This window comes from Vespa mandarinia, chromosome 24, assembly GCF_050613455.1.
Source record: "Vespa mandarinia isolate Hongniang chromosome 24, ASM5061345v1, whole genome shotgun sequence".
NCBI classification, from domain to species: domain Eukaryota; kingdom Metazoa; phylum Arthropoda; class Insecta; order Hymenoptera; family Vespidae; genus Vespa; species Vespa mandarinia.
The window spans coordinates 1,006,862-1,032,500 of record NC_140833.1 but is presented as its reverse complement, the minus strand read 5'-3'; the positions used below and the strand labels follow the sequence as shown (position 1 = coordinate 1,032,500).

Here is a 25,639-nt window from a genome sequence, read left to right as displayed (position 1 = left end):
ATAACGTGATTAACGATGGGCGATCTCTCATCTTTTTAACGGAAGTATTGCATTTTGAAGCGACAATTTTTAAAAGCTACTTATTACGATTAGAATAGTACATTTAATTGCTATACGGCATACATATATATATATTAGCAAAGATCTTTATAGATCGCAAATTGATCAAGTTAAGGTGTGTAAGAAAATAATTAATTTTTGTCGTTCCTTTTTTTTTGGGGGGGGGGGGGATAATCAAACGATTAATACGTAACAGGAAAAAATAAAATGTTCTTTAGAGAAGTCTGATTTAATTTTATAATTCGTTATTATACTTGATCAATTTATTTGTTAAAGAAAAAAAAAAAAGAAAAAGAAAAAAAGAAAAAAAAAAGAACGAAGTATGCTTTTACGAAACGGTATAATCAAATGCAAGAAGGGATGAAACGAGAGAGAAAGTTGTTGATGAAAACGAAAATAATAATAATTATATTGAATAATTATATTGAAACATCGACGATCTTAACTCTCATCTAGTTTTCTATTTTTAAAACAAGTTCCTTCGTTTCTACAGTATACGCTTGCATTCGTCGGATATTATATGATCGGATATTAAAAAATGTATCTTTCGTCATGACGTTGCGGCATAATGAGGGAAAAAAAAAAATATATATATATATATATATATATATATATATATATATAAATAAAAAAATAAAAAAAATAATAAAAAAAAAAAATGGAAAAGAAAAAGAAAATGAGATGGATACGAGAGAAAATTTCTCAACTTGTTTTTCACTATTAGAATCTTACGATATTCTGAGAAAGACACAGTGAGATTATCACAATAATTAAAGTTTAAGAGCCGAATGTTGCATTTCTTTCATTACCATCATTTTCTTTCAAGTGCCTCTACTATGCTTTTATATAAAATTTTATGTTTCATATATATGTATATAAAAAAAAAAAAATATATATATATATATATCGAAAATAATCCGTTATATATATATAAAGGAAAATAATATCAACGTAAAGTTGGTTCCTACTCCATTATACGTTGATATATAACAAAATAATAACACGTTATCTTTAAGATATTGAAGAACAGGAATGCACAAACGATAATTTTCTTTTTCTAGTAACAAATAGAATAAATAAATTTATCTGATGGCTGAAGAAGATCGTCTCTCGTTTGATTATTCATCTATCTCAATTTTTTTAATCACGAGTTTCACGTTAAGAAAAAAAAAAAAAAAAAAAAAAAAAAAAAAAAAAAAAAAAAAAAAAGAAAAAAAGAAAAAAGAAAAAAAGGAAAAAAAAAGAACAGAAAAAAATATAAAAAAAGAAAAGAAAAACCATCGAAATAATCTACGATCTCTATAGATCACAGTTTGCGTATTCCTGGTCTGGAGGAATCTGTATGCATGCAGAGGACATGAAGTGTGTAAGAGCTGTTCAATGTAATTGTTTAATCATTTTGATATATATAATTAATATCGCAGCATTTAGTAATTATACGAAAAAAAAAAGAAGAGAGAGAGAGAGAAGAAAAAAAAGAAATGTCGCGGCTAATCGCGGGTATTAGTTGTTATATACACGTGAATTAGCTTAACGAGTACACGATGTGAACTCGAGATTTTTTTATTTTTTTTTTTTTTTTTTTTTTTTTTCTTCAAATTTCATTTCACGCATTAAAAATCGATAATTAATACGATTGTAAAACGTTAAATGAGAAAAATGTCGAAAACGTGAAAGGAACGTTATTTAAGAAAGCATAAGAAAAAAAAGTCAGGGATAGTACTCGAGCCAAACGTAATAAATACATGTAAATAGAAACAGAGTACACAAAAGCATGAAGTCATTTCGACTGTAGTATATACGTCGATAATGAATGAAAACGTTATAATTTTCATTGTAAAAAATCTAATACAACTCTCTCCTTCTCTCATTGTTTTATTCTTCTTCTCTTTGATTGATTTTAATATTTTTTCTTAAACGATGGACGTACATGCATATACGATCTAAGAAAAAAAAAAAAACAAAAAAAAAGAAAAAAGAAAGAAAAAAGGAAAAAAAAACGAAAAAAGAAAAAGAAGAAAAAAAAAGTAGAGCTCTTGTGCCCGCGGACTGCAACCCCTGGACTTAAAAATAGATTTAAAAGAAAAAAAAAAAGAAAAGAAAAAAAAAGAGAGAAAGAAAGAAAGAAAGAAAGAAACGAGTAAAGCGCGTTGCCTAGAATTATATCAAACGTTCTACGTGATATCATTTATTTTGTCCGCGATAGATAGAAATCTTATTGTCAGTAGATAAGAAAAATTATTGTGCTACACAATATGGTCGTATTTGAAGCGCATCTTAGAGTTTATTATCATTCGTCGACGTAAGAAAAATTGCAGACAAGAAAACAGGCAAATGAAAGCAACATCTATTTCTCCTTCTCCTCCCCCCTCCTCCTCCTTTTTCTACCTTCCTCCCTTCACCTCAAAAAAAAAAAGAAAAAGATATCAATGATATTCTCAGAAATACCTATTTATTCTTAGAGAACTTTAGCCAGGGTAAATTGATTAAGATTTCGTCTTATAAATATTTTTCGATACCTACGAGAATAGATAAGGAATTTTTCATTCTCATAAATATCGCGTATTTACAAAACGTATGTATATTTGTAAAGAAATTTTTGGCAATTGAATTTTCCAAACAAAAAATTGTCTATTAAACGGCGAAAAAGAAGAAGAAGAAAAAGAAGAGCGTTTGAGAAAAAAAAGAGAGAGAAAGAGAAAGAGAGAGAGAGAAAGAGAGAGAGAGAGAGAGAGAGAGAGAGAGAGAAAGAGAGAGAGAGAGAGAGAGAGAGAAAGAGAGAGAGAGAGAGAGAGAGAGAGAGAGAGAGAGAGAGAAAAGAAACAAACAAAAATAGAACGTATGTTCACGTACGTATATTTTTCTATCTATTATTTTCTAATGGTCTCCATTACAGTGTATCTATTAAAATTCTTACAAACGGACGAAGGCGAGTTTACAGGCTCTGGTCCGCGGCGCACAATAAATTGTAATCGTATTTTAATAATTATTAATTATAATACTAATTAAATATATATATATATGCATATAAATATGTATATATATATATATATATATATATATATATATATATATATAATATTTTAGTAAAGAGCTTATGTAAACATGTACACATCTATCTCGCTTTTTTTTGAACGTAAAATCTTCTAAGATTCGTCGAAAGCATTCTCTCTCTCTTTCTCTCTCTCTCTCTTTCTCACTTTCTCTTTCTCTCTCTCTCTCTCTCTTTCTCACTTTCTCTTTCTCTCTCTCTCTCTCTCTCACTTTCTCTTTCTCTCTCTTTTCGTCACTTTTCTAAAATTTCTTATATATTGTTTATATTTTCTGTTAAAGAAAAACATTGAAATATTATATAAGAAACATTCATTATTATGTTACTCTAAGGTTGTAATAAAATTGAGAGATTAGAATTGATTAATTCGATATGAGGACAATGTTAATGAGAACTGGTTAAAACTTAACGCAATATTTTTCTTCTTCGATTAAGCGACGACATTCTATGCGTTATAGAATATTAATCAGCGAGATTATTTTAAAGGAAAAAACAAAGGTGAAAGAGAAAGAGAGAGAAACAAAGAGTACGAAAAATACATATAGTTTATGTCTTACTTTACAATCAGAAAGATTCAAATGAAATTTGACAAAAAAATTTCTTTCTTGAAACGACATATGGTGCTTTAATCAAAAAAAAAAAAAATAAAAAAAGGAAGAAGAAGAAAAAGAAAAAGAAAAAAGAATATTATTAGTGAGAAAATATTAAAATAGCAAAGTTATAATCACTTACGTTATTTAAAACGATTCGAGAAACCAAACGGACGATGACGATCTTTCTTTATAGATCTTCCTCTCTTCGAAGTCACATCGAATACTGTCGGAAAGAATAAGTTTCGATAACACGCTCGGCTCGTTATTGTTATATTATAAACAAACAACGTTTAAGGTGTCGAGTATCAAAATCAAAGCGAGTCTTTACGTCTCCGTCATAATAGATCCAAACGTTGTACGATAAAGGTTAACGTTAAATAATGATACGTTATTGTTCGTATTAATTGTAAAAAATTACATGATCCATTTCTACATAAAAATCATACGAGTATGTGATCGAATTATCTTTACAATAATCTGTTTAAATCTTATATAAACACGTTTAATATATATTAATTTTTGCGTGAAACGTGAAACACAACAAATTAGCGATTATTTTCTTTACAAATTAATATGCAATCGATATATATATATATATATATATATATATACATAATGGATATATATACATAATGGATAATTAGTATTATACATAAACAATATCGTCGATCATACATTATTATAAAAGAGACTGACTCGAAAAATTGATAAAAATTCTTCGGGTGTGCTTCAATCAAAAAAGAAAAAGAAAATATTTTGAAAGTTAGATACGTATATGTAATATTATGTGATTCTTTTTTTTTCACGATCGAGCAACGAGCATTGCTTTTCCATGTCCACATTTGTACTACAGGCAAACGAATAATTTCATTTTAATTGAAAATCTTTATCCCGACAGAGAGACAACAACGCATTATTACTTGTTCGAATTTAATCTTTATCTTTCTATTCGATTTAAGCATATTTATTAGCAATTTGAGAAACATAATTACAGAGCATAATCGTTAGATCGGAATAATAGGGAGGGAGAGAGAGAGAAAGAGAGAGACAATCTTGTACATTCCAGGACATTTTTGGTTTCCGATATTTTTCGACATATTAGAAATTAAAAAAAAAAAAAAATAGCGCGCGGGCGAACATAATTTCTTACGAGAGAAAGAGAGAGAGAGAGAGGGAGAAAGAGAGAGAGAGAGAGGGAGAAAGAGAGAGAGCCTTTTTACGAAATTAAATTTCGCGGTGTTGCTTGTTGCGACAATACAACAAAGAGGATCTATGTATTTCATTGGCTAAATGATAATTCATTGAAGTCTACAGTTGCAAATCATATCCCTGTATATTTATAAGCTTGTTATACCAACATTTATACAATATGCATTTCAATTATTATTCTCTATCACCGTTCGGCGTAGCCTTATAGATATTATTCACGTTGACGAAAGATCGTTTCTTTGTATTTGAAAGAAGGAAAAAAAAGAAAAAGAAAGAGAAAAAAAAATAAAAAAAGAATAATTTTTTTTATTATTATTCCAAAAACATTGATTAAAAATTTCTACGATGTTAATTCTTTGCATTTCTTTTTTTTTTTTTGTTGCTACGTTTTTACGCTCACTTTATTATCACTATTGTGTTCATGAATTTTTACAATGATTTAATTAAAGAATATGATTTTGACTAATAATATGTTTAGCAATGAGAGTAGCCATTACAGATATGAAAAGGCGGTCTTTTTAAAATTTAACGATTAGCACCATGTAGTTACGAATGGCATCGTGTCATTTTGATTTACACGTATATTAATTTCTCGTATATTTTATTATATTACGTATCGTCAACTGAGATGATACGGGCTATTATTACACACAAAATTATATACACATATATATATATATATGTATGTGTGTGTATATAATGTATGTATATATCTTTTTGTCTATATATATATTATATATATATACACATATATTCTATGCATACCTTAAGTAAGCATATACTTTATGCTATGTACACATTTTTACGAGGAAGCGATATTATTCCAAGTGAAATTTAAAATGTCACATTGAAAAGTTATGCCTCGTGATACGCTATGATCTTTCCATGAGATCTTACGGATCGACTTTTAGAAAGAAACATGTGTTTTGTAATTGCAAGGAACAGGGAGAATTATCAGAATAAATAAAAGATTTTTAATGATCACAATTCTAGAGTGTACTCATTAATTCTCGTAATATATGAAATAATTCGATCTATTATCGATCTATTTTGAAGATTCTCGATCGAATAAAAGATAAATATAGAAATAAAGGTAAATATATCTAATAATTCATTAGAGAATTTCTTTATTATTTTTAATTTTTGAAATTATTTAAATTTGTCCGTTAAGACCTGACTTTATAATAATTTATGTCAACAATTTTTAAAAGAAACAAAAATCAATCAATGATTTTAATGCATAATCAAGTTTATTATATTTTATGTTGTATTAACAATAAAAAATTTATAAAATACAAAGATGAAGGAACTTGTTATAGCGAAGCATGCACGTGCAATATTTGAATAAAATCTAATGTGCTACAAATACTGCAATAGAGTTCTTTAAAGAAATAATGCGATAAACATGTAAAATTTCTATCACATTAATTCGATTGTTACTAATTAGACAGATATACTCCTAGACAAGCTTATACATCGATACAATAGGCAAATAGTGGAGACAATGTTTACGTGATTTGTTTTTTTTTTTGTACATACATATCATTGAAATCGCAATTTTTCTATTAGTATTTTAAAATAAACTCACGTACACTACACATCATACGAATGTCATCTTCATTCGTGTTTATCGTGGCGCTAGTGTTGATTCATTTTAAGAGGTTAATAAAGACTTCTTATTTCACGAATCTTATTTTTATAATATTCTAATATAGATTTGAAGATGTCATTTGAATTATATAAAATAAAATTTTATATATTAATACTGTGCATATAAAGCGTACAAAATGCAATCGATTTTTACATTTGTAATAATAATCTTTTCCATCTCAACAATTTCATGTTACCAGAGATCATATCCAAAGGTTCGTAAATTTTGCTTTTTTAATATTTATTGCGTTTCTTTTCTAATAATTACAAATTATATTTGTAGAACTTAAGTAATTCTAAAGAAACGGGACATTCAAATAATTGGGCAGTCCTAGTTGATACATCCCGATTTTGGTTCAACTATAGACATGTTGCAAATGTTTTATCTATATATAGAAGTGTTAAACGTTTAGGAATACCTGACTCCCAAATTATTCTTATGATTGCCGATGATATGGCATGTAACCCTAGAAATCCTAGACCTGCCACTGTCTTTAATAATGTCAAACAACACATTAATGTTTATGGAGATGATGTGGAAGTTGATTATAGAGGTTATGAGGTTACTGTAGAAAATTTTGTAAGATTATTAACTGGTCGATTGGCACCAGAAACTCCAAGATCGAAAAAGTTACTTACCGATGAAAGATCTAATATATTAATTTATTTGACTGGCCATGGGGGTAATGGATTTTTAAAGTTTCAAGATTCCGAAGAAATAACTAGTCGAGAGCTTGGAGATGCTTTAGAACAAATGTGGCAAAAGAGAAGATATCATGAAATATTATTTATTGTAGATACATGCCAAGCAAGCTCTATGTATGAAAAATTTTATTCTCCAAATATATTAGCAATAACTTCCAGTTTGGTAGGAGAAGATTCTTTGTCTGTAAGTTTTTCAATATACTAAACAATTTTATATATTTTAGTGAACTAATTGATTATTTTATTATATATTGTTATTAGCATCATGTGGATCCTGCTATAGGTGTATATGTTATAGACAGATTTACATATTATGCTCTGGACTTTTTAGAGAAAGTAGAGCCTACCAGTAGTAGAACATTAGGAGAATTTGTAAGTATTGTATTGTATAAATTATAAACTTAAATTTAATAATTTTAATATTATTTAAATGTATGTTTATTTTTGCTACAGCTTAAAATATGTCCAAAACATTATTGTCTATCTACAGTTGGTGTAAGAAAAGATTTATTTAAACGAGATCCCGATAAAGTTCCTATCACAGACTTCTTTGGTTCAGTAAGACCAATAGAGATCACAACAAACGTAATAAATATCCTCCCTATAAAATCAAATAAAACAAGTTTGATAGAATCAGAAGAGAGATATAATTATGTTTCTCAGTTTCCAGATATAACGCAATATACGTAAGCTGTTTAAGTATTTGTATTTGTATCATCATTACTTTTATTAAACATAGACTTTATAAATTATAAGAATTATTTTCACCATGCCCAAATATTATAAAATATTTGTTATAATTATTATTAATATTATCAATATAGGGTGTAAAGAAATTAAAGATTATTTAAATATTAATAATTTTTATTATAAGATAAAAGAATTTACTGCAGTCACATAAAAAAGTGATTCCTGCAAATATCATTTTAATTTGATCTACGGTCATCAACATCGAACTGCATTTCGGTAGTTGCAGCTTGATATAGTTGGGTCAAAAACAGTCCCTTCAGGACACTGGAATTTAGAAACTACATAGTGACCATTAACACGAAGACAATAATAGAATTTACTACAATCATTAGGATCACGGACATATCCTTCGCGTTGACAAATATCCTTACTTGGTGGGTTGGTAGGCTTAGTTATGTCGGTTGGTGTAGTTGTTTTTGTTGGTGTAATTGATGTAGTTGTTTTTGTTGGTGTAATTGATGTAGTTGTTTTTGTTGGTGTAGTTGGTGTGGATGTTAAAGGTGGACCATTTCGCAAAACATTATTCAAAATTTTCAAAAGAGGATATTTTTCTCCGCATGCACCATGGAAGTCATCAGTTTCAATACTCCATAACATAGCACCACCAAGACCATTAGCCTTAGCATATTCAGCCTTTTCCTTCAAAGATCTAGATAATAATACATTCATTAATTATAAAAGTTTAAGGTAATACCATAACACAACTAATGTATATATATATATAGTATAAATATACTTACTGAACGTCATCATACCCTACCCATTGATTATCCTTATATGCATAAGGTGCGCGCTGTTCTTTGTCGTAAACAATGTTCCATTTACCATTTTTTAGTTCTGTGCAAATTTCATTATATCCTAACATTCCAGGTTCATTAGTGTATGGTCCCGCGATTCCTGCTCCAGTACTTGGTGATCCGACATCATGTTGTTGAGGATTTTTAAGAGTAAAAGATCTACCATAGAAAGGTACCCCAAGAATCAATTTTTCAGGAGGAGCACCTTGTGATAACCAGTATTTTACAGATGCGTCCTAAAATTAATGAATTACTGTTAATATCGGAACAATTAGAAGAGAGATTAATAAATAATTGATCTCGCTTATAGACATTTGAATATTATTACATGCAAATAAGTAATTTACTTACAACAGTGAATTGAGCGTTATTAGCAGACGCACCCTTTTTTGCATAGAGAGGAGAATTGATTCCAGTGGTAGATTCCCAAGAACCGTGAAGATCGTAAGTCATAAGATTGATAAAGTTCAAGTATTTGCACATCTCAGATATTATATAAGATTGACGAGCGGAAGTTGCAGCAGCACCGACAGCCGCACTAAGAATGTATCCATGTTGGTCAAATTTCTCTCGAAGTTCTTTCAAAAGGCTAATATAATTTTGTTTATCTGCAGGCTTGCCACCACGTTGATTTGGGTATTCCCAATCAACATCAAAACCGTCAAAGCCATACTTCTTTAAGAATTGGACCACCGAGTTAACAAACTTAGCGCGAAGGGTAGGATTGGCAACAACGTTAGAGTATTTGACAGAACCCTCATTCCATCCACCGATAGCGATCATAGTTTTTATATTAGTGTTGTTCTTACGGAGATTGTTGAATCTACCGAAACCATTCTTTCCGTAATCATCTGGAAGATCTTGCCAAGGGTCCAGAATCCTAACGTTACCATCCGAATTGAGTCCAATGAATGTGTAAATTATATGAGTGCAGAGATTTGGATCGATGTCATCAATGTCGAATTTGCCTGCATCTTGTCGATAGACTGCCCAGCTACCGAAGTAACAGACGATCTTTTCTGTCACAAAATCAATACTTCAATGAGTAAAAATATAAGAAATATATTTTTAAAAATAATGAAAAAAAAAATGAGAATACATAAAAGATATGTCTCATATAGCGTACATTTTTGGTTTTATATAATGTAAGTATTGTCGAAAAATGTACACATAGATATATCTATACGTAAATATATATATATATATATATATATATATATATATATATATATAGACAAAAACACACATGCATATACATATATATATATATATATATATATATATATATATATATATATACACACATATATATACTTACTGTCTGCTTTTACAGTCGCGGCAAAAGCCACGAAGGCTGCCAAAAATACGATCCAAGCGTTCATCTGTATATAGACAAAATTCTTATAATGACAAAATGAAAAGAGCAATATCGGAATTTGCAGTTAATCAATCTCTTTCTGATACGGTAATGTCATCAGAGGATTTAGAAATCATATCACTTTAGATTGAGTCATGAGAAGACCTTTACATTAGTTATCGGAAATCTATCTATACACTTATCTGAAGATCATAAAAAATTGTGTTAAAATCATGTCCTATCAACATAGATATTGATAAAGAGAAAGTCTTAAAAATAAATAATTTTTAAATAAAAAAAAAAAAAAAATAATAATAAAATAATACATAACTCAATTATTTACTTCGAAATATATTCTCTTACCTTGTCAAAAAGCCACGCTAAATCTTGATAAATAAATGGTAAATCTTAAATTTTCGTATTTATAGCTGGTGGTAATAGTAAAACAACATGCACCAATCTTTACATAGATCACATAGATCACATAGATCACATAAATTTAAATTTTAATTAATTACTTCTACTAGAGTAGATTGTTTAGATTGATATTATATCTCTGTATCGAATTTATCATATCATATGTATCGAGTTTATTGACGCCATTCATCACATATATGTATATGTATATATATATATATATGATTTAAGAAAAGGCTTTTCATGTATTTACTTTCCGATAATTTAAAAAATATTTGATTTGATTAATGATAAAAATTTTCGAAACACTTGTGAGATATAATGTATAGATGAATGTATTGTAGAAAGAATTGATTTGCTTAAAATAGATAAAATTTGTTTGGTATTTGTAAGTTAAAGTACGATAATCATCACTTATGTACATATTTTTTTCTTTCATAATCTTTCATTGTAAAAAATTATTTTATTGTAGATTTTGTATCTATTATTTATCCGATTAAGGAAAGATTAGAAATTAATGATCGGGAATTCTTATATATTCCGTCATTACTTAAATAATAATTAAAAATGAATTTGTTTTAACATTACAAGAAAAAAAAAAGAATAATAACATACCTGTGATCGAATTGATTATCTTACAGATAATATGATATGCTTTTCTATATGATGATAGTTCTCCGTTACCTTCGATCGTTAAAATAGTATAAAAGCGAATGGACACAACACCTATATATGCAAATCTTAACAAAAACTTTATAATCTTAATCTAAAAAATGGATTAACGAATTATCATTATCATAATCTATTGTTATTTTTATACATGATATCAGACAACACCCAACAATTATCATCCGCGATATGCACATTTTATGCGGCATATTGTTAATTGGACATATCTGAATTTATATTGCTTATTTGCCAAAGACAATTTTTTTTCCTTTGATAATTATGATAAATCGTAGAAATTCGCAATTTCTTCCTATAATCTATATTTACATACATTATTCATTGCAAACATATTATGTTCTTGCGAATTACTAATAGCAGTATTATTTTTATTATAAGCCATATCATTTTTCGAAAACTTATTCATAAAAATAATCGAAAGATAATAAATTCTAATTAAAGTTTTGTTGATTTCTGAGAAAGTGAGATAAGCTTTGATTAAAATATAGGAAGAAAAAGAGTATAAAGAAAAATAATTAAAATACATAAAATACATAAAATAGTTAAATCAGCTAAATAAATCAATAAGTTAATATCGATTAAAAATTTTTTACCTTATTTTATTGGTTCTTAATAAAAGCTCACTATTTACATAATTAAATATATTACATATTTCTTTTTATGAAAATGCCATTATATATACATATATATAAATACATAATAAGGACACTTCATATATTGGAATTATTTGAATTTTTTCTGTAGATTTTTATTTTTCATTCCAAGCTTTCTTAATTTTCGCCAATATTGTTTTGTATCTGGATCCATTTCATCTAAGCTCTTAGGTATTAGTGGAATAGTCCAAAGCCAATCAGGATATTCGGAGTCAGGTTTCAATTTAATATCCTCTCCTTCTTTAAAATAATTGGATCCGCAGACATAAGTTATTAATTTATTAGTGTCCTTTTCGACTGGAAATTGTATCTTATGTGAAACTACACCTTTCTTTCCAGTTACACCTTTCCCGGTTAGTGCCTTTGAACCTAACGACAAAGATAAAAGAATAGTCATATTATTTCAATGTTTATCTTAATGTTTATATTTTTCAAATTTCTTTCCAATAAAAAGCCACATAATGTGCAATAATAATATTAATAAAAAATAAAAACTTAATCAGTTATTCGTTCTAACAATATTAGTACTATTCATACTTATCGTCTAACCTATATTAAGAAAATGTAAGATTTTTTTGTGGTTTGCATGTTTTTATACATAAAAAAAAAAAAAATTTACCTGGTGCAGCATAATTATTCGTTTGTATTTTATAACATGTAGAAATTATATGTTTCGGAGATATTCGACACAATAAATTCATATTTGTTTCGCTTCTTATACTACGCGAATTTGTTGCGTCACTTGATAATAGACCAATGATCCCACATAGCGTATATGTATATATATATATATATATATATATATATATATATATATATGTGTGTGTGTATATATACACACACACACACACACACACATATATATATATATATACTTTACAACGATATAAAAAATTAATAACAAAATAATTGATAAATATTTTTCATAGAATATTAAAAAAAAATGCTTCCTTTTGTTGCAGAATTTAAATGCTACAACCATGAAAATATTTTATGAACGAAATATTTAATTAATAATATCTCTTAAAAGTTATCGCACTGAATTACGCAATAAGCAATATAAAATAAGCAATAAAAAATATAAATTTACAAAGAAAATACATATGAGAATTTAAAACAATAATATCATTAAGTAAGTAATAGTATCATTAAGTAAATAAACATTATATGATAATATAAATATTTGGGAAGAAAAAAAAAATATTCTCTCTCGATTCTAATAGATACAAATCATTTATTTTATATAGATTACTTCTTCTTTTTTCTTCTTTTTTTTTTTTTTTTTTTTTTTTTTTTATACAATCACGAGAAAATAATTCAAATCATATTATTGCAGGTAACAATCGAATAATGCTCTACAGCGCAATAACAAACACGATCTTAACTTCAAACATCAAACACGGTGGCGTAGCATTACAAATATGTCGATATTTATTAAATGATAGGAATAAACTTGTGTATATACTCTGTAACTATTAAAATAATTTTTTTATGTTTTGGTTATGTGATGCCAGTAAGCAATAAGATAGAAGCGCGGGTATATACGTTTTGATAATATATTATCAACCTTTAAAAAAAGATACTTTTGATTTAATATAATAATAAATATCTTTTATTCCATGTAGGTAAAAACTGTAAATTTTAATATAAGAGGAAGATCGGCCAACCAAACGGAATTTCAAGATGATAATAAATTTTTAACAATAGCACCAGCACTACCAGTTTTACCTGGAACACTTACACCGCTTAAATTATCAAAACGTTCCTATCAATCCTTTAGGTATTGAAATTTTTTATAAAATAACTATTATATAAAACAAAGAAGTATTTAAATTTTTTATGATTATTCAGTTCTATAGGATCATCTTTTAATTTTGAATCCTCCGAAGTTGAAAGTTGTAATGTAGTTACGTTACAATGGACAGGAGAAGGGAGAACAGTCACTGCAATACGAGCACCTGCAGAAAAAGAAAAAAATCCTGATAGAATATCTCTTGATAGAAGAGGTTTGACTGTGTTCCCTAATATAATAGGAGAATCAAAGCTACGCTTAATTTCTTTACAACACAATCTTCTTACAAAGATTGAAGGATCACATTTTGCTCAATTAACAAAATTAGTATTTCTTGATTTATATGATAATCAAATAGAAAAGATCTGTAACTTAGAATGTTTAGAAAACTTAAGACTCCTTTTAATGGGTAAAAATAGAATTAAAAAAATTGAAGGATTGATGCAACTTTGCAAACTTGAAATTTTAGATCTACATGGTAATCAGATAGTGCAAATAGCAGGTTTGAATGGCCTTTCGTCTTTGAAAGTACTTAATTTAGCTGGAAATATTATTAAAACAATAGGATGCAATGATTTCAATGGTTTGACATCCTTGAAAGAATTAAATTTGAGACGTAATAAAATAAAAAAGCTTTTAGGGTTTGAAGATATACCACAACTGCAGAAATTATATTTAAGTAACAATGATATATACAAGTAAATATCACAATTTTTCTCATCATTATATTTAAAGTATTTTTATCGACGATTTATTTTGGTAATCAATTTTTTCAGAATAGAAGACATGGGAAGTGTAGTAAAAGCATTCCAAATTAAAGAGATTTCAATTGACGGAAATCCGATAACTTTAAATAGTGATTATATATCTTTTCTTGTATCTTACTTACCAAATCTTCAAATATTATCATCAATGCAGATTACTGAACAAATTCGTAGAACTGCTATTGCTTGGAGAACTGCAAAGGAACAAGCAAATTCAGCTTTCTTGGATCTTAGTACACAAGTATGTATGAATGTGCAACGAGAAGAGGTAATTTCTAATGCAAAAACGAAGTGGGAGTTTTTAAGATCAAAAAGCAAGTCTTCTGCTACCAATGACAATAAGATGAATAATTGCAAAGTTAATAATAGCAATAGTACACATATACTTAATTCAAGCAAACTTAATATTACTAGACCAAAAAGCTTAAATAAAGGAAGGTTGAAAGGATTTGGAAGTTTAACATCTATAAATGAAAACGTAGAAGCAACAAAAATCCAAATAAAGAAAAGAAGTAACTCTACTGATAATCTACTTAAACTAGAAGATGCTGCTAAAGCATATCCATTAGAATTTAAACTTCCACCTATTTTAAGTTCTATAATTGATAATTTAATGAATAATAAATTTAATGAAAATTTGTTGAACCTTGGAAATAGTTTAGGAACATTGAATGACGTGACAATTGGTGCCAATAGTGAATCTGAAAGTTCAGAAAGTCATGAAAGCTTAAAAAGTGGTTTACGTTGCCATTTAATACATTCAAGTAGACATACATCCCCTGTTGATTCTGAAAAACGTTCTAAACATAATAAATTTACAAAAGATGATGATTTATCTTCTACATCAAAAACATTTACAAATATGAAAAATCATGTTACCGAATCATCAGTTTTCAAGAATCACAAAACTACTATACAATTTAACGATTATAATGTGACATCTAATATCAAAGAAAATTTATCCACAAAATTGTTTCATGAAGATAAAATATCCAAACAAAATATTCCAAACGATTGTGAATCAATTCAATCTAAATCAAATATTAATCCTGTTGAATATTATTCAGTAAGAGATTTGGAGAAAAATAGGCACAGAGTAAAAAGTGCACAAGTAAAAAAAATAGTTCATTATAAAAGTAACAGAGCAGCTACTGCTAGAGTGAAATATAGAGCTATAGCATCTCCAAGTCCAATGCCACAGCAAATTTTACCAAGAGAAAGAGAACAAGGTAATTAATTAATAATATTGATGTATATTTATTAATATAAAGTATTTTTTAGTAGTATATATTTTAGATCATATAATTTAATTCTAGGTAGTGATTATTTAATTGAAATCATTGGTCGTTGTCTAAATGTTTTTGGACAAGGGGCATTACGCTTTATTGATCGTTCATGGGATACTTTAAAAGCAGAAGATGTTAATGTAGTTAAATTCAATTACATTCAGTTTAATAACATAGCTTTGATTTTAAGTAAATTGAAAAATCGATTTCCAAATGTAGAACATTTTTTATTCAAAGAAACCAATATCAGTCATCTAGGACAAATTAACGCTTTAGCCGAAGTCCAAGGTCTTGAAAGTGTGCGTATAGAGGCAGAAGGAAATCCAATAATATCAAAAAATTGGAGATCTTATACTATATTTCGGTTAGCACATTGGGGACTTCATACTATCAATGGCAATGAGGTATTTTAGCATTCGAACAAATTACATTTTGCATTATTAAAATAATAAAATATTTAAAAAACAATATACCTATAGATTACTAAAGAAGAAATAGAACATGCAGATCAAGAATATGCTGGATTGGTAGATATTGTAATACGATCACTGCCAGATTCTTTACTGCAACCATTATTACAAAGACTACATCTAGAAAAGGTTCAAAGACAGAATGGGGAGGAAATTACTGCCAAACAATTTTTATTTAACAGCGATCCTGCTCTTAGAAGCGTCGTTGGAAAAGAAGCCCTTCAATGGAGGAAGGGGAGTATAACACAAGTATGCGTGTTCCATTGTATTTCTAAAGTATATTCTTCATGATAAAAAAAATTTTTATAAAATACAGCCATTTTACATCTTCTAGGAGGATCTCATTTGGAGACATAAAGGAAAAGTTCATTTATTAAATTTAATTGATCTTACTGTTGATGCCATTGAAAAATTACAAATACTTGAAAATGAATGGCCAAGCATCTTAAATAAAATCATTTACCAGGCTTTATCTGATTTTTCGGAAATGGACACTTACATGAAACAATGCAGTAAAATGCTTGAAATTGATAAGTAATCTATTAATTACATATAATTATCAGTAAAATATATATTGCTATGAAAAAAATGTAGTAAAAGTGAAATAATCCTATATAAGTAATAATTTCTTATTACATATATATTTGATTCTATAAAAATTTCTATAAAATGGAATGTGATCAATTCCTAAGTATCATATAATTAATAATTGTGAAAGGACAAATTTGTTACATATATTACAATTGTTAATGTTCCTGTATTAAAGGAGTTTATTGTGATGTTATAACACAAGAAACGAATTTTACATATATAATCTTAATACAGATTTTATGTATATATAATATAGACCTGTGTGTGACACTTAATAACGAATATATAAATATTTTATAGATTTTGAAGGTATTCTACGAAGGAATATATAAATATTTTATATATTTTGAAAGAAAATTTTCAAGTCTATATCATAGACAATTGTCACATCATGAGAATGATCATATTATAAAATATAACTACAAGTTATATCCTTTTATTTCAGTATTTTATTAACGTCATTAAGATCCTTAGAAAATGTACATGTATAACATAACATATAGATAATATATATATATATATATATATATATATATATATATAAAATATATTATATATATTATATGAGTTTGTATATATATATATATATATATATATATATATATATATATGTATATATATATATATATATATATTTATCGTCTATCATAAGCGATAGTTATCAGAAAATAAATAACGAATAGATTACGGTAACGATAAAGATATCAGTAACATTTTTATTTTTTACGTCTATCATGATTTTAAATTATGTTCTCACTGTGACATTACTTCGTACCGATAATGGACTCGACGCTAAAAGATATCGCTGCCTTTTTATCTACGGAATTTTTATTTTGGAAGTCTTTTACCGTAGAAATGAAGCCATCAAAATTGTCCTGTAGTCTTCGTGGTTCTGTAAGACGTCCGAACCATGGAATTGTAGGGTATACAGTTCGAAATGATTGAAATCTTAGGGTGGATTCAAGATCCTGTTTTTGGCCTTGAGAAACGGCCGGCAAAGAGGGAAGTAAACGATTATCCGAAGAAACTAAAATATGTATATTTCTCTATAATTATTAAGCTTTCAATTAAATATAAAATTGTTCATATTTTATTATATATAGGTTCAATAAGGAGAGTAAAATATTTAAAATAACTTACAAACTTCTGGTATGGTGTTATGATTACCACCGAGACCGCAGAATCCTTGCATTACGCTGATGCTGGTACGAGTGAAATGCATTTGATGTTGTTGAAAATTTCTCGATGTCCTTTTATTGTTCAACCTAGCAACGTCATTAGGAACGTTAAATCTAGAAATACCAGGAACATCCGCCGGAACTTGGCCGTGTGGAGTAACGAAATTAGTATCAACGAAACAATTATCACGAGCTTGTTGTTGCCTACGTAGAGCTACTTGTGCTGCCATTACCCTTTGCCTTTCAACAACGAGTAAGCAACAAGGACAACGGCAGTCCTTCCAAGCACATGATCTCTTATGACCCTTCAATCCAGAAATCACACCATGATTTCGACACCTCGCACATTTTGGACTTCTCAAACGTTGCTCTAATCCAGAGTTTAATTGATTCGGTGCACCATTCTCTATCTTCATTATGACGAATTCTTCTTTTTCTTTTTTCTTTTTTCTCCTTTCTGGTAATTAATAATTCTTTATAAGATGTTTGCGTAAGATTTCTGATATGAATGATTAGATTTAGAAATATTGTAAGAAACTCCAAACACTATCTTTATACATATTTTAATATGGAAAATTAATATCGATAAATGAAAAAAGGCTTAGCAATCTTTTTAATATTCTTTTGATAAATCACTTTTTTCATAGATATTTTCACATTCCTTTTGATATATCTTTATCAACGTTTCTTATTATAACGTACATCTTTATAATAGGATCCGTTAAACTTGCTACGCACTTGCGATGTGCGATAAGTTGTATACTTCGAAGGATCTTTCTGATCGTTTAGAGAAGGAGGTCCTCCTTCATCTCCTCCTACTAATTCAAAATGTATTTTTAGAGATTTGAGATCTTCGGATTGGTCCGAAACTCGATGAAACTCCGCCAGTTTCGTAGCCTACAGACCAATGAGCCAAAGAGATCTCTCTTGTTTTCTTCCTCTTATTATTTTCTTCTACTTCTCTGCCTCTTGTTACCGATATGTTGTAGCAGCATTCTCTAACTTAAAGAGAGGAAGAAGAGAGAACTTGATAGCTTTCCCGATAGTATAAACATATCTATCTCTCTGTCGAAGAGAGAAACGAAAAACATACAATACATACATGCATGCGTGCATACATCTATCTATTTAAGCTCAGAGTCACGATTCTGTAACATAAGTTTCGCTTAAACCTTTTGGTATATACAATTAATCGTAATTTATTTGACAAAAATGGGACATGTATCACATCATACATATACGATATGTATAAATTTGGCATATATAAACATCTAATATACAATTATAATAATCCTAACTCTTTTAAATTATATTATTAATTTGAAAAGCAACTGTTGTAATAGAAACCGTTGAAGGATTGTAATATTACGTAAATGATACTCAAAATGTGGAAAGGAAGGAAGGAAGGAAGGAAGGAAGGAAGGAAGAAAGAAAGAAAGAAAAAGAAAAAAAACAAAGAAAAGAAAAAGAATAAGGAGTAAGATGATGAGTAGAGAAAATCTTAGAGGAAGTTCACGGTGTGCCACTCATGCGTTATGAAAACATACTCGAAACTAATATTAACTGTGTGTTGGCAACATACGAGAGAGGATCGTATTAACGAGCTCTTAGAACGAGATCACAGAACGAATGCCATGTGTTTGCAGCTGGTGGGATATACCGTAGTTATAGTAAAGCAAGATAGTCCCTCCTTTTCTATTTTCGCGGTATACGATAGACGTTTAATGTGTATATACACGAAATAAGAAAAATGTTGCATTATATACTCAGTTTTAAAGCTATAAACAATTACATACATTTTTATTTTTTTCATTCTTTTTTTATACACTCCCGATCCGATTTGATTAATCGTGTATTATTTTTTTTATACTTGCAACAGCAATGAGAAATCATTTCTAAAGAAATTGATATTTATATTCAACTGATCTTTTTTTTTTCTTTCCTTTTTTTTTTCTTCTTTTTTTTCCTTCAGAAAGTAAAAACGATGTTTCTACTAAGCGAACGAAAGAATATTATTTAAGCGAGAATTAAAGAAAATTTTTTTTTTTCTTTTTTTTTTCCTTCAGGAAATAAAAACGATGTTTCTACTAAGCGAACGAAAGAATATTATTTAGGCGAGAGTTTAAATTTATATATATATATATCCGAAAGAGTACGCGTGAAATGCGTCGAGGAATTTCGTCTAATGAGCGTGAAACGAAGGGGTGTCGTTCAAACGCTTTTTCCTGCTTCTCCCTCCTCGGAACCAGAGAAGTCTTTGGCCGAGAGTGCTGTCAGTACGGCAAATATGTTGACAGGTCATTTAACATCTTTTCTACATATCATCGCAACGAGACAAAACGAGAATGCATGACTAAAACACAATATCATCGACTAACACATTTATATATTCGAACATTTATTTTAATTCTCTGTTCGTCTCTCTGTCTGTCTGTCTGTCTGTCTGTCTGTATGTCCGTCTGTCTGTCTGTCTGTCTGTCTGTTTATATGTATGTTTATACGAAGAAAAACGTTCGAATAGGAAAAAAATAATTTAGGGTTTTTTCTCTTCTCTCTCTCTCTCTCTTTCTCTTTTTTTTTCTCTCGATATCGATGCTATTAATAAAAATATTTTAAAAAATATTATCTATATATTATCCTACAAATATATATATATATCAACTTATTTTTATTAATAATAATAAAAATAAATTTTAATACGTTTCATTGGTTACCCATAAAGGCAAGAATTCAAGAATACTCTGAGTTTGACTCGAAACGTTTTTATAATTTTGACATTTGCAAGACGACAGACGTCGCATTTGTTCGTGAATAAAAAGATCCGTCATTTCCATACGAATTGTACGATTAATTATTGAAAGAAAAATTCTTGTTTCTCTTGCTAATCATTCGAATGGCAGAAGTACAAACGATGCAAGTTATTATATGAATCACGATCATGTTGCAAGATCAAGATATTTAGTGAGGAAATAACTAAGCCTGTTGTTGCGGGTTAGAACATCGATAAGAGAAAAGTTTCATCCGTAAAGCGATTTTATATGTATCCGATAATTTTATTCGTTTCTTTATTTTCTTTTTTTTTCTTTCTTTTTTTTCCTTTTTTTCTTTCTTCCTTCTTTTTTTTTTCAATGTAGTAACTAATCCGACTAATCTAAGCAGTTCATATATATATATTTTTTTTTTATTTCCAGGAAGTATGATTTCTCATGACTTACTTGAAGAAAATATCATCAATATCTTTAAGAATTTGATAATCTTAAAATCCTAAGAAAAAGAAAAAAAAAAAAGAAAACCAAAGAAAATTGAAGATTAACTTTGCAATGCCACATTGCACAACAAATTTTGCTTGGTATCTCGGAAAATTTCTCATTGGATTTACAGGAATGCTAATTTTATATATGAGCTTTTTGAAAGACAAGTAAAATAGATACATATCACGAGTTAAGTAATGGCATTAAGTTTACGCGATATTAAAAATCTATATACTTGTTTATCAGAGAATCCACTTATCCGTATAAACCAGGAATGAAAGTACCATTAGCAGGAAAAAAGAGTCAAAAGTGAGTCACGCTAGTCATACGCGCGAGCATACATACGTTCTTCTGCAATTCCATTATTTTTATCTAATTTATGAGTTATGTAAAAATTAAATATGAAAGAGTAATCCGTATCGTATGACTAGCTTGGTAGTATGTGTGCATTTATGATGATTACAATTTAAACGAAATTAATAATACTCAGTAATAATACATGCTCCACAGGCGATCAGATAGATGTGAATGCAACGAAGCGTAAGTCATTTTACAATATCTTTTACGAGTATAAACCTAAAATATATATATAGGGTGTCATGAAAGTATGGGACCAATATACTACGTATACCAATATATCAGTATACTACGTATTACTGAGATCAAATGAATGAAAAAAGTTCATATAAACTTATATCCAAAAATTGCTTTATTGAAAAGATATATATATATATATATGATTTATTTCCGATTCGTCGAATTAATGATTGGCGAGCTCTTTTTTTTTTGTTTTTTTCGTATCCGTATTATAATTCTCAATAACGATATTGTTTACATACCATATGTTGATTTATAAAAATACGATAGAAACAGAAGATGAACTTTGACAATATATTCAAAATGAATTTATTATTATTTCCAATACAGTTAGATTATTTGAAAGAAATCGACAATTATTAATTCGACGAATGGGAACCTGTATTCTTGCAAGAAGAAGGAATTTTCGAACATTTCTTATAACCGCCAGAATAAATCATAAACATTTTTAAAGTATATATCTTTTCAATAAAGGATTTTTGATCGCATGGATTTATATGAACTTTTTTTATCTATTTGATCTCAGTAATACATAGTATAAGTTTAGTCCCATGCTTTTCAGACACCCAGTATATATACGCATATATATATATATATGTATATCGCAAATACTATTCATTAATTGTTATTTATTTAATTTAGAATGCAAGCAGAAAAGTATGGCTGCACATGTAAGAAGTCTATGTTAGTAACTCACGTTTTTATCATGTGTTTACGCTAAAACAGTATATTCATTATAACTTCTCTTTTTCTTTTTTCTTTTTTTTTTTCTTTTCTTCCTTCCTTCCATTAGGGTACGAAAATAGGGGGAAATGTTGTTGGAAAGAAAGATGTTATCCCAGGACGATCGCAACGAAATGTCTCGTTAAGAACAACAATGGTATTTTCGTGCGTAAATGTTCTAATGTTTATTACCTAAAATAAATTTTCCTTAGATGTATCGGTTTTATTTTTACGTTTTAATAATGAAACGAATGTTCTAGCTGTTAATATGAGGACACGTCGATCTTTCTATTCTAAAAAACAAGCGAAGGTAACAATTAGAAAATATTATTATTTATTATTATTTAATAATAATAAGAAAAACATGTCGATATAATTAATATTGTAGTATTATTATTTGTATTATAAGTTTATATATATATATAAACGATGACAATATTTCTATCATATTTGACTATTAGTTTCTAGATTTGACTATACGTAATGAAAAAATATATTCCTGTAAGTGTCATTGGTACAAGTCCATTAATGGTACTTGTATTAGACACAAATCAAATAAAATCAAAAGACAAAGGTGTATACGAGTTTCGGAGGATGTTGTGGCCGATCTCTGGAAAATACAAAGGGTATGCGACATGATAAGATCACAGGATAACATTGCAGGAGGACGACGATTTCAAGATGAGTCTGTGAATATTGAAAAATTGATACAAGAGGAAACAACTTCGAGTTCATACGTCGATGCTAAAAATTGTTTCGTTCAAGACGCTTACACTCAATCTGTGTTTGAAGACGTAGAAAAGGAAATCTATGATTTTCGAAAGAACAACGATGAGAATGAATCGTTTAATCGCAAAAATAAAATCGATTTTAAGAAGAAAATAATTTCTAATGAAAACTCAACGGATCTATCATTTAAATTTAACAAAAAGGAAATAGAAGAAATAGAAGATAAATACGAAAGAATATCATTAAATTGTGATTACGAATGTAAGGAAAGTATTAACATTGAGACTTCAACCTATTTGAAAGAAGAAAATAAAACAAGTACTATAGGTACATGTACCGTTTCCAAAAATGATACTGATCTACCGTACGTCCCTGAACTTGAATTAAAAGAGACATGTGATTGTAAACCAGAGTGCAATTGCGAGTATGAATTTTCGGAAGAACCTTTTGGAAACCATGATATCGAAGAAAAGAATAAATATAAAATTTTGAAGAAATATGATCGAGAAACGATACCAAAAAGATCTAAACAAAATCGAATGTTGAATACTAGGTAATCGAAAATAATATACATACACAAATATAAAATAGTACAAATAATTGTTGTATTTATAATTTTATTTAATTCTTTGAAGAAAGTAAAAATGATCGATGTTATTAATTTTTGCTCTTTTAGGAATCAAACTCATTGGAATTCGGATATTACTAATCCTTCTTATTGTAAATATAATCGAAATGTTTATGACGAGATAAAATCGAGTACAAGTGCAGAATCTCTGATTTATCCAGGAACAAAAATGAAGGTAACACGTACCAGTAGCCATGACCGAAACAATTTATTATTCTTAAAACGTTTAGAAAGGATCAAAAAGGATCCTCGACAAAGGAAGGATAATTTTGCCTTTCCACTAGTCCGTAGAATTAATATTAAGAAAGATCGTAGAGATCGATGTGATTATAACGATCGATTCTTGTGCTGTTGTAAACGTCTTAATTGTGATATAAACCGAAAAATGATTATTGAAGATAAATTTGTGGAGATCGAAACGAGTCAATCCAGAACGTCATCCTCTTCAACGAGTACTACGTCTAAAGATTACGATAAATCCTCTCGATCATTTCTATACGATAACAATTGTAAATGTCGATATTGTTGTACCTGTACATCTAATGATTTACAATCGGAAATAGAATACAAAGGCATTGAAAGAGAATCATCGAAAATCCATTATCCATTAAATCCATTATTATCAAACATAACATATAATGATGATAATAATAATTATTATTATAATAATTATTATTATAATAATAGTAATAAAAATTCAATTCGTCATTTTAATGTTATGAGATTATATTGCCAAAAGACATTGCCTCTAATGTATAGAAGATTGGAAAATCGTGAAAAGTGGATCAATGATCGTACGTTATGTGAATGATCATATATTGTGATTAATAAATAAGTCAAAGGATTTTTTTTTTGCTCGGCAAATATATTATACGAATTGGAGAAGGAAGGAATAAAGGAATATGAGAAAAACACGTCGTGTATAATGAAAGAAAAGGGAATAAGGGAAAAAAGAATAAAAAGAAAAAACTAAGCCAATAGAAAATAAGAGAAGAAAAAGAAAATAAGTTAAATGCTAAATGCTAAATGCTTTTTCAATTACGTAGTATTACTTTTTGATAATAGATAATAAATCAAAGTCAAATGTATGATCATCTTCTCTTCACCGACGCAAATGACATTATAAAAATGTAATTAATTGTCCCGATTAAATAAAGAACGAATTGTCGATCGAGAACGCATCGATCGCCGAAAGTTAATAATACAGAGGAGAATGAATCGAACTAACGACTCGTGTGTTAGTTGCTAGATCCTATGAATAAATTGGACATGCTTTAAAGAGATACGAGTGGTCTGGTGTGTGCCCGGAAAATGTGAAACTCAATTAATATGCGTCCCGTGTCTCTAGGTGAAGTGTCTATAAGTAGATCGGTTGCGGACACAACGTCAGTCATAACCATACATTATTTTCTGCTGTAGTGCGGAGATAGCCTTCTTTCTGCTAACGAGATGCTCTGACAATTTCGTTAGCAATATATTTAATACACACACACACACACACACACACACACACACACACACACACACACATATACACAGACATTTATAAACACGTTCTTCTATCTTCGTATATAGATTTCAGATTGATTTTTCAAGATGCTCTTATTATAAAACAACATATATAATTTAAATAACATTAATTTATTAAATACTCATTCTAATTCTAATTCTAATATAAAATCTTTACTTTCTTTCTTTCT

At 28.4% G+C, this 25,639-nt stretch overlaps 6 protein-coding genes and 2 long non-coding RNA genes across 17 annotated transcripts in view; 4 read left to right on the top strand and 4 right to left on the bottom strand.

Annotated features, from left to right (window-relative positions):
• The window catches only part of LOC118442762 (uncharacterized), a 4,300-nt gene extending 3,920 nt beyond the window's left edge, over positions 1 to 380 (top strand). The window contains exon 2 of the long non-coding RNA XR_014983557.1: positions 1 to 380. This exon is cut by the window's left edge and continues 511 nt beyond it. This is a non-coding gene — a long non-coding RNA (uncharacterized LOC118442762).
• The window catches only part of LOC146872256 (uncharacterized), a 15,070-nt gene extending 11,155 nt beyond the window's left edge, over positions 1 to 3,915 (bottom strand). Inside the window, exon 1 of the long non-coding RNA XR_014983558.1 lies at positions 3,845 to 3,915. This is a non-coding gene — a long non-coding RNA (uncharacterized LOC146872256). The remainder of the gene's footprint in view (positions 1 to 3,844) is intronic.
• Positions 3,916 to 6,510: 2,595 nt separating this feature from the next.
• Positions 6,511 to 8,665, top strand: LOC118442761 (putative GPI-anchor transamidase). Its single transcript, XM_035868776.2, has 4 exons — positions 6,511 to 6,779; positions 6,848 to 7,453; positions 7,531 to 7,641; positions 7,723 to 8,665. The coding sequence occupies exons 1-4, from the start codon at positions 6,702 to 6,704 to the stop codon at positions 7,957 to 7,959; spliced, it is 1,032 nt and encodes a 343-aa protein (XP_035724669.1). The 5' UTR covers positions 6,511 to 6,701; the 3' UTR covers positions 7,960 to 8,665.
• On the bottom strand, positions 8,113 to 11,346 carry LOC118442760 (acidic mammalian chitinase). Of its 2 annotated transcripts, XM_035868773.2 has the most exons (6): positions 11,206 to 11,346; positions 10,135 to 10,198; positions 9,168 to 9,835; positions 8,760 to 9,052; positions 8,391 to 8,668; positions 8,113 to 8,283 (listed from the first exon to the last, which is right to left on the bottom strand). In XM_035868773.2, the coding sequence occupies exons 2-6, from the start codon at positions 10,196 to 10,198 to the stop codon at positions 8,276 to 8,278; spliced, it is 1,311 nt and encodes a 436-aa protein (XP_035724666.1). In that variant the 5' UTR covers positions 11,206 to 11,346; the 3' UTR covers positions 8,113 to 8,275. The 2 variants fall into 2 exon arrangements, with proteins under 2 accessions (XP_035724666.1, XP_085519940.1); XM_085663814.1 differs by having other exon boundaries at positions 8,113 to 8,668; positions 11,206 to 11,343.
• On the top strand, positions 9,835 to 16,847 carry LOC118442494 (uncharacterized). 3 transcript variants are annotated; one of them, XM_035868174.2, is made up of 10 exons: positions 9,835 to 9,961; positions 12,893 to 13,062; positions 13,267 to 13,467; positions 13,556 to 13,710; positions 13,782 to 13,936; positions 14,192 to 14,420; positions 14,499 to 15,715; positions 15,803 to 16,176; positions 16,252 to 16,491; positions 16,577 to 16,847. In XM_035868174.2, the coding sequence occupies exons 3-10, from the start codon at positions 13,369 to 13,371 to the stop codon at positions 16,778 to 16,780; spliced, it is 2,673 nt and encodes an 890-aa protein (XP_035724067.2). In that variant the 5' UTR covers positions 9,835 to 9,961; positions 12,893 to 13,062; positions 13,267 to 13,368; the 3' UTR covers positions 16,781 to 16,847. The 3 variants fall into 3 exon arrangements, with proteins under 3 accessions (XP_035724067.2, XP_035724065.2, XP_085519939.1); XM_035868172.2 differs by having other exon boundaries at positions 13,782 to 14,420; XM_085663813.1 differs by lacking the exon at positions 9,835 to 9,961 and adding an exon at positions 12,295 to 12,494 and having other exon boundaries at positions 13,782 to 14,420.
• On the bottom strand, positions 11,856 to 12,690 carry mRpL54 (mitochondrial ribosomal protein L54). Its single transcript, XM_035867948.2, has 2 exons — positions 12,550 to 12,690; positions 11,856 to 12,299 (listed from the first exon to the last, which is right to left on the bottom strand). Exons 1-2 carry the CDS (start codon positions 12,629 to 12,631, stop codon positions 12,001 to 12,003), a joined length of 381 nt encoding a protein of 126 aa, XP_035723841.1. The 5' UTR covers positions 12,632 to 12,690; the 3' UTR covers positions 11,856 to 12,000.
• Positions 16,848 to 17,597: 750 nt separating the features above from the next.
• LOC118442496 (uncharacterized) lies at positions 17,598 to 19,238 on the bottom strand. Its single transcript, XM_035868176.2, has 2 exons — positions 17,974 to 19,238; positions 17,598 to 17,860 (listed from the first exon to the last, which is right to left on the bottom strand). Exons 1-2 carry the CDS (start codon positions 18,425 to 18,427, stop codon positions 17,598 to 17,600), a joined length of 717 nt encoding a protein of 238 aa, XP_035724069.2. The 5' UTR covers positions 18,428 to 19,238.
• LOC118442495 (uncharacterized) lies at positions 17,854 to 25,590 on the top strand. Of its 7 annotated transcripts, none has more exons than XM_085663870.1 (9): positions 17,854 to 18,038; positions 21,203 to 21,429; positions 21,509 to 21,571; positions 21,773 to 21,802; positions 22,502 to 22,530; positions 22,653 to 22,739; positions 22,843 to 22,892; positions 23,044 to 23,864; positions 23,988 to 25,590. In XM_085663870.1, exons 2-9 carry the CDS (start codon positions 21,332 to 21,334, stop codon positions 24,748 to 24,750), a joined length of 1,941 nt encoding a protein of 646 aa, XP_085519996.1. In that variant the 5' UTR covers positions 17,854 to 18,038; positions 21,203 to 21,331; the 3' UTR covers positions 24,751 to 25,590. The 7 variants fall into 7 exon arrangements, with proteins under 7 accessions (XP_085519996.1, XP_085519994.1, XP_085519997.1 ...); XM_085663868.1 differs by having other exon boundaries at positions 22,653 to 22,751; XM_085663869.1 differs by lacking the exon at positions 17,854 to 18,038 and adding an exon at positions 20,825 to 21,034 and having other exon boundaries at positions 22,653 to 22,751.
• The last annotated feature ends 49 nt before the right edge of the window (positions 25,591 to 25,639 follow it).

Excerpts from the sequence above, each read along its gene's own strand:
- LOC118442761 (XM_035868776.2), top strand. The coding sequence starts at position 6,702 with ATGCAATCGATTTTTACATTTGTAATAATAATCTTTTCCATCTCAACA. Across the intron at positions 7,454-7,530 it reads TAGGAGAAGATTCTTTGTCT|CATCATGTGGATCCTGCTAT; the intron begins GTAAGTTTTTCA and ends TATTGTTATTAG. Across the intron at positions 7,642-7,722 it reads GTAGAACATTAGGAGAATTT|CTTAAAATATGTCCAAAACA; the intron begins GTAAGTATTGTA and ends TTTTTGCTACAG.
- LOC118442760 (XM_085663814.1), bottom strand. The coding sequence starts at position 10,198 with ATGAACGCTTGGATCGTATTTTTGGCAGCCTTCGTGGCTTTTGCCGCG. Across the intron at positions 9,836-10,134 it reads CGCGACTGTAAAAGCAGACA|AAAAGATCGTCTGTTACTTC; the intron begins GTAAGTATATAT and ends ATTTTGTGACAG. Across the intron at positions 8,669-8,759 it reads GTAGGGTATGATGACGTTCA|ATCTTTGAAGGAAAAGGCTG; the intron begins GTAAGTATATTT and ends ATTATTATCTAG.
- mRpL54 (XM_035867948.2), bottom strand. The coding sequence starts at position 12,631 with ATGAATTTATTGTGTCGAATATCTCCGAAACATATAATTTCTACATGT. Across the intron at positions 12,300-12,549 it reads GAATAATTATGCTGCACCAG|GTTCAAAGGCACTAACCGGG; the intron begins GTAAATTTTTTT and ends CTTTGTCGTTAG.
- LOC118442494 (XM_035868172.2), top strand. The coding sequence starts at position 13,369 with ATGATAGGAATAAACTTGTGTATATACTCTGTAACTATTAAAATAATT. Across the intron at positions 13,711-13,781 it reads CGTTCCTATCAATCCTTTAG|TTCTATAGGATCATCTTTTA; the intron begins GTATTGAAATTT and ends ATGATTATTCAG. Across the intron at positions 16,177-16,251 it reads ATACTATCAATGGCAATGAG|ATTACTAAAGAAGAAATAGA; the intron begins GTATTTTAGCAT and ends ATATACCTATAG.
- LOC118442496 (XM_035868176.2), bottom strand. The coding sequence starts at position 18,427 with ATGAAGATAGAGAATGGTGCACCGAATCAATTAAACTCTGGATTAGAG. Across the intron at positions 17,861-17,973 it reads TAACACCATACCAGAAGTTT|TTTCTTCGGATAATCGTTTA; the intron begins GTAAGTTATTTT and ends TACATATTTTAG.
- LOC118442495 (XM_085663868.1), top strand. The coding sequence starts at position 21,332 with ATGCCACATTGCACAACAAATTTTGCTTGGTATCTCGGAAAATTTCTC. Across the intron at positions 22,531-22,652 it reads AGAAAAGTATGGCTGCACAT|GGTACGAAAATAGGGGGAAA; the intron begins GTAAGAAGTCTA and ends TCCTTCCATTAG. Across the intron at positions 22,752-22,842 it reads CAACAATGGTATTTTCGTGC|CTGTTAATATGAGGACACGT; the intron begins GTAAATGTTCTA and ends CGAATGTTCTAG.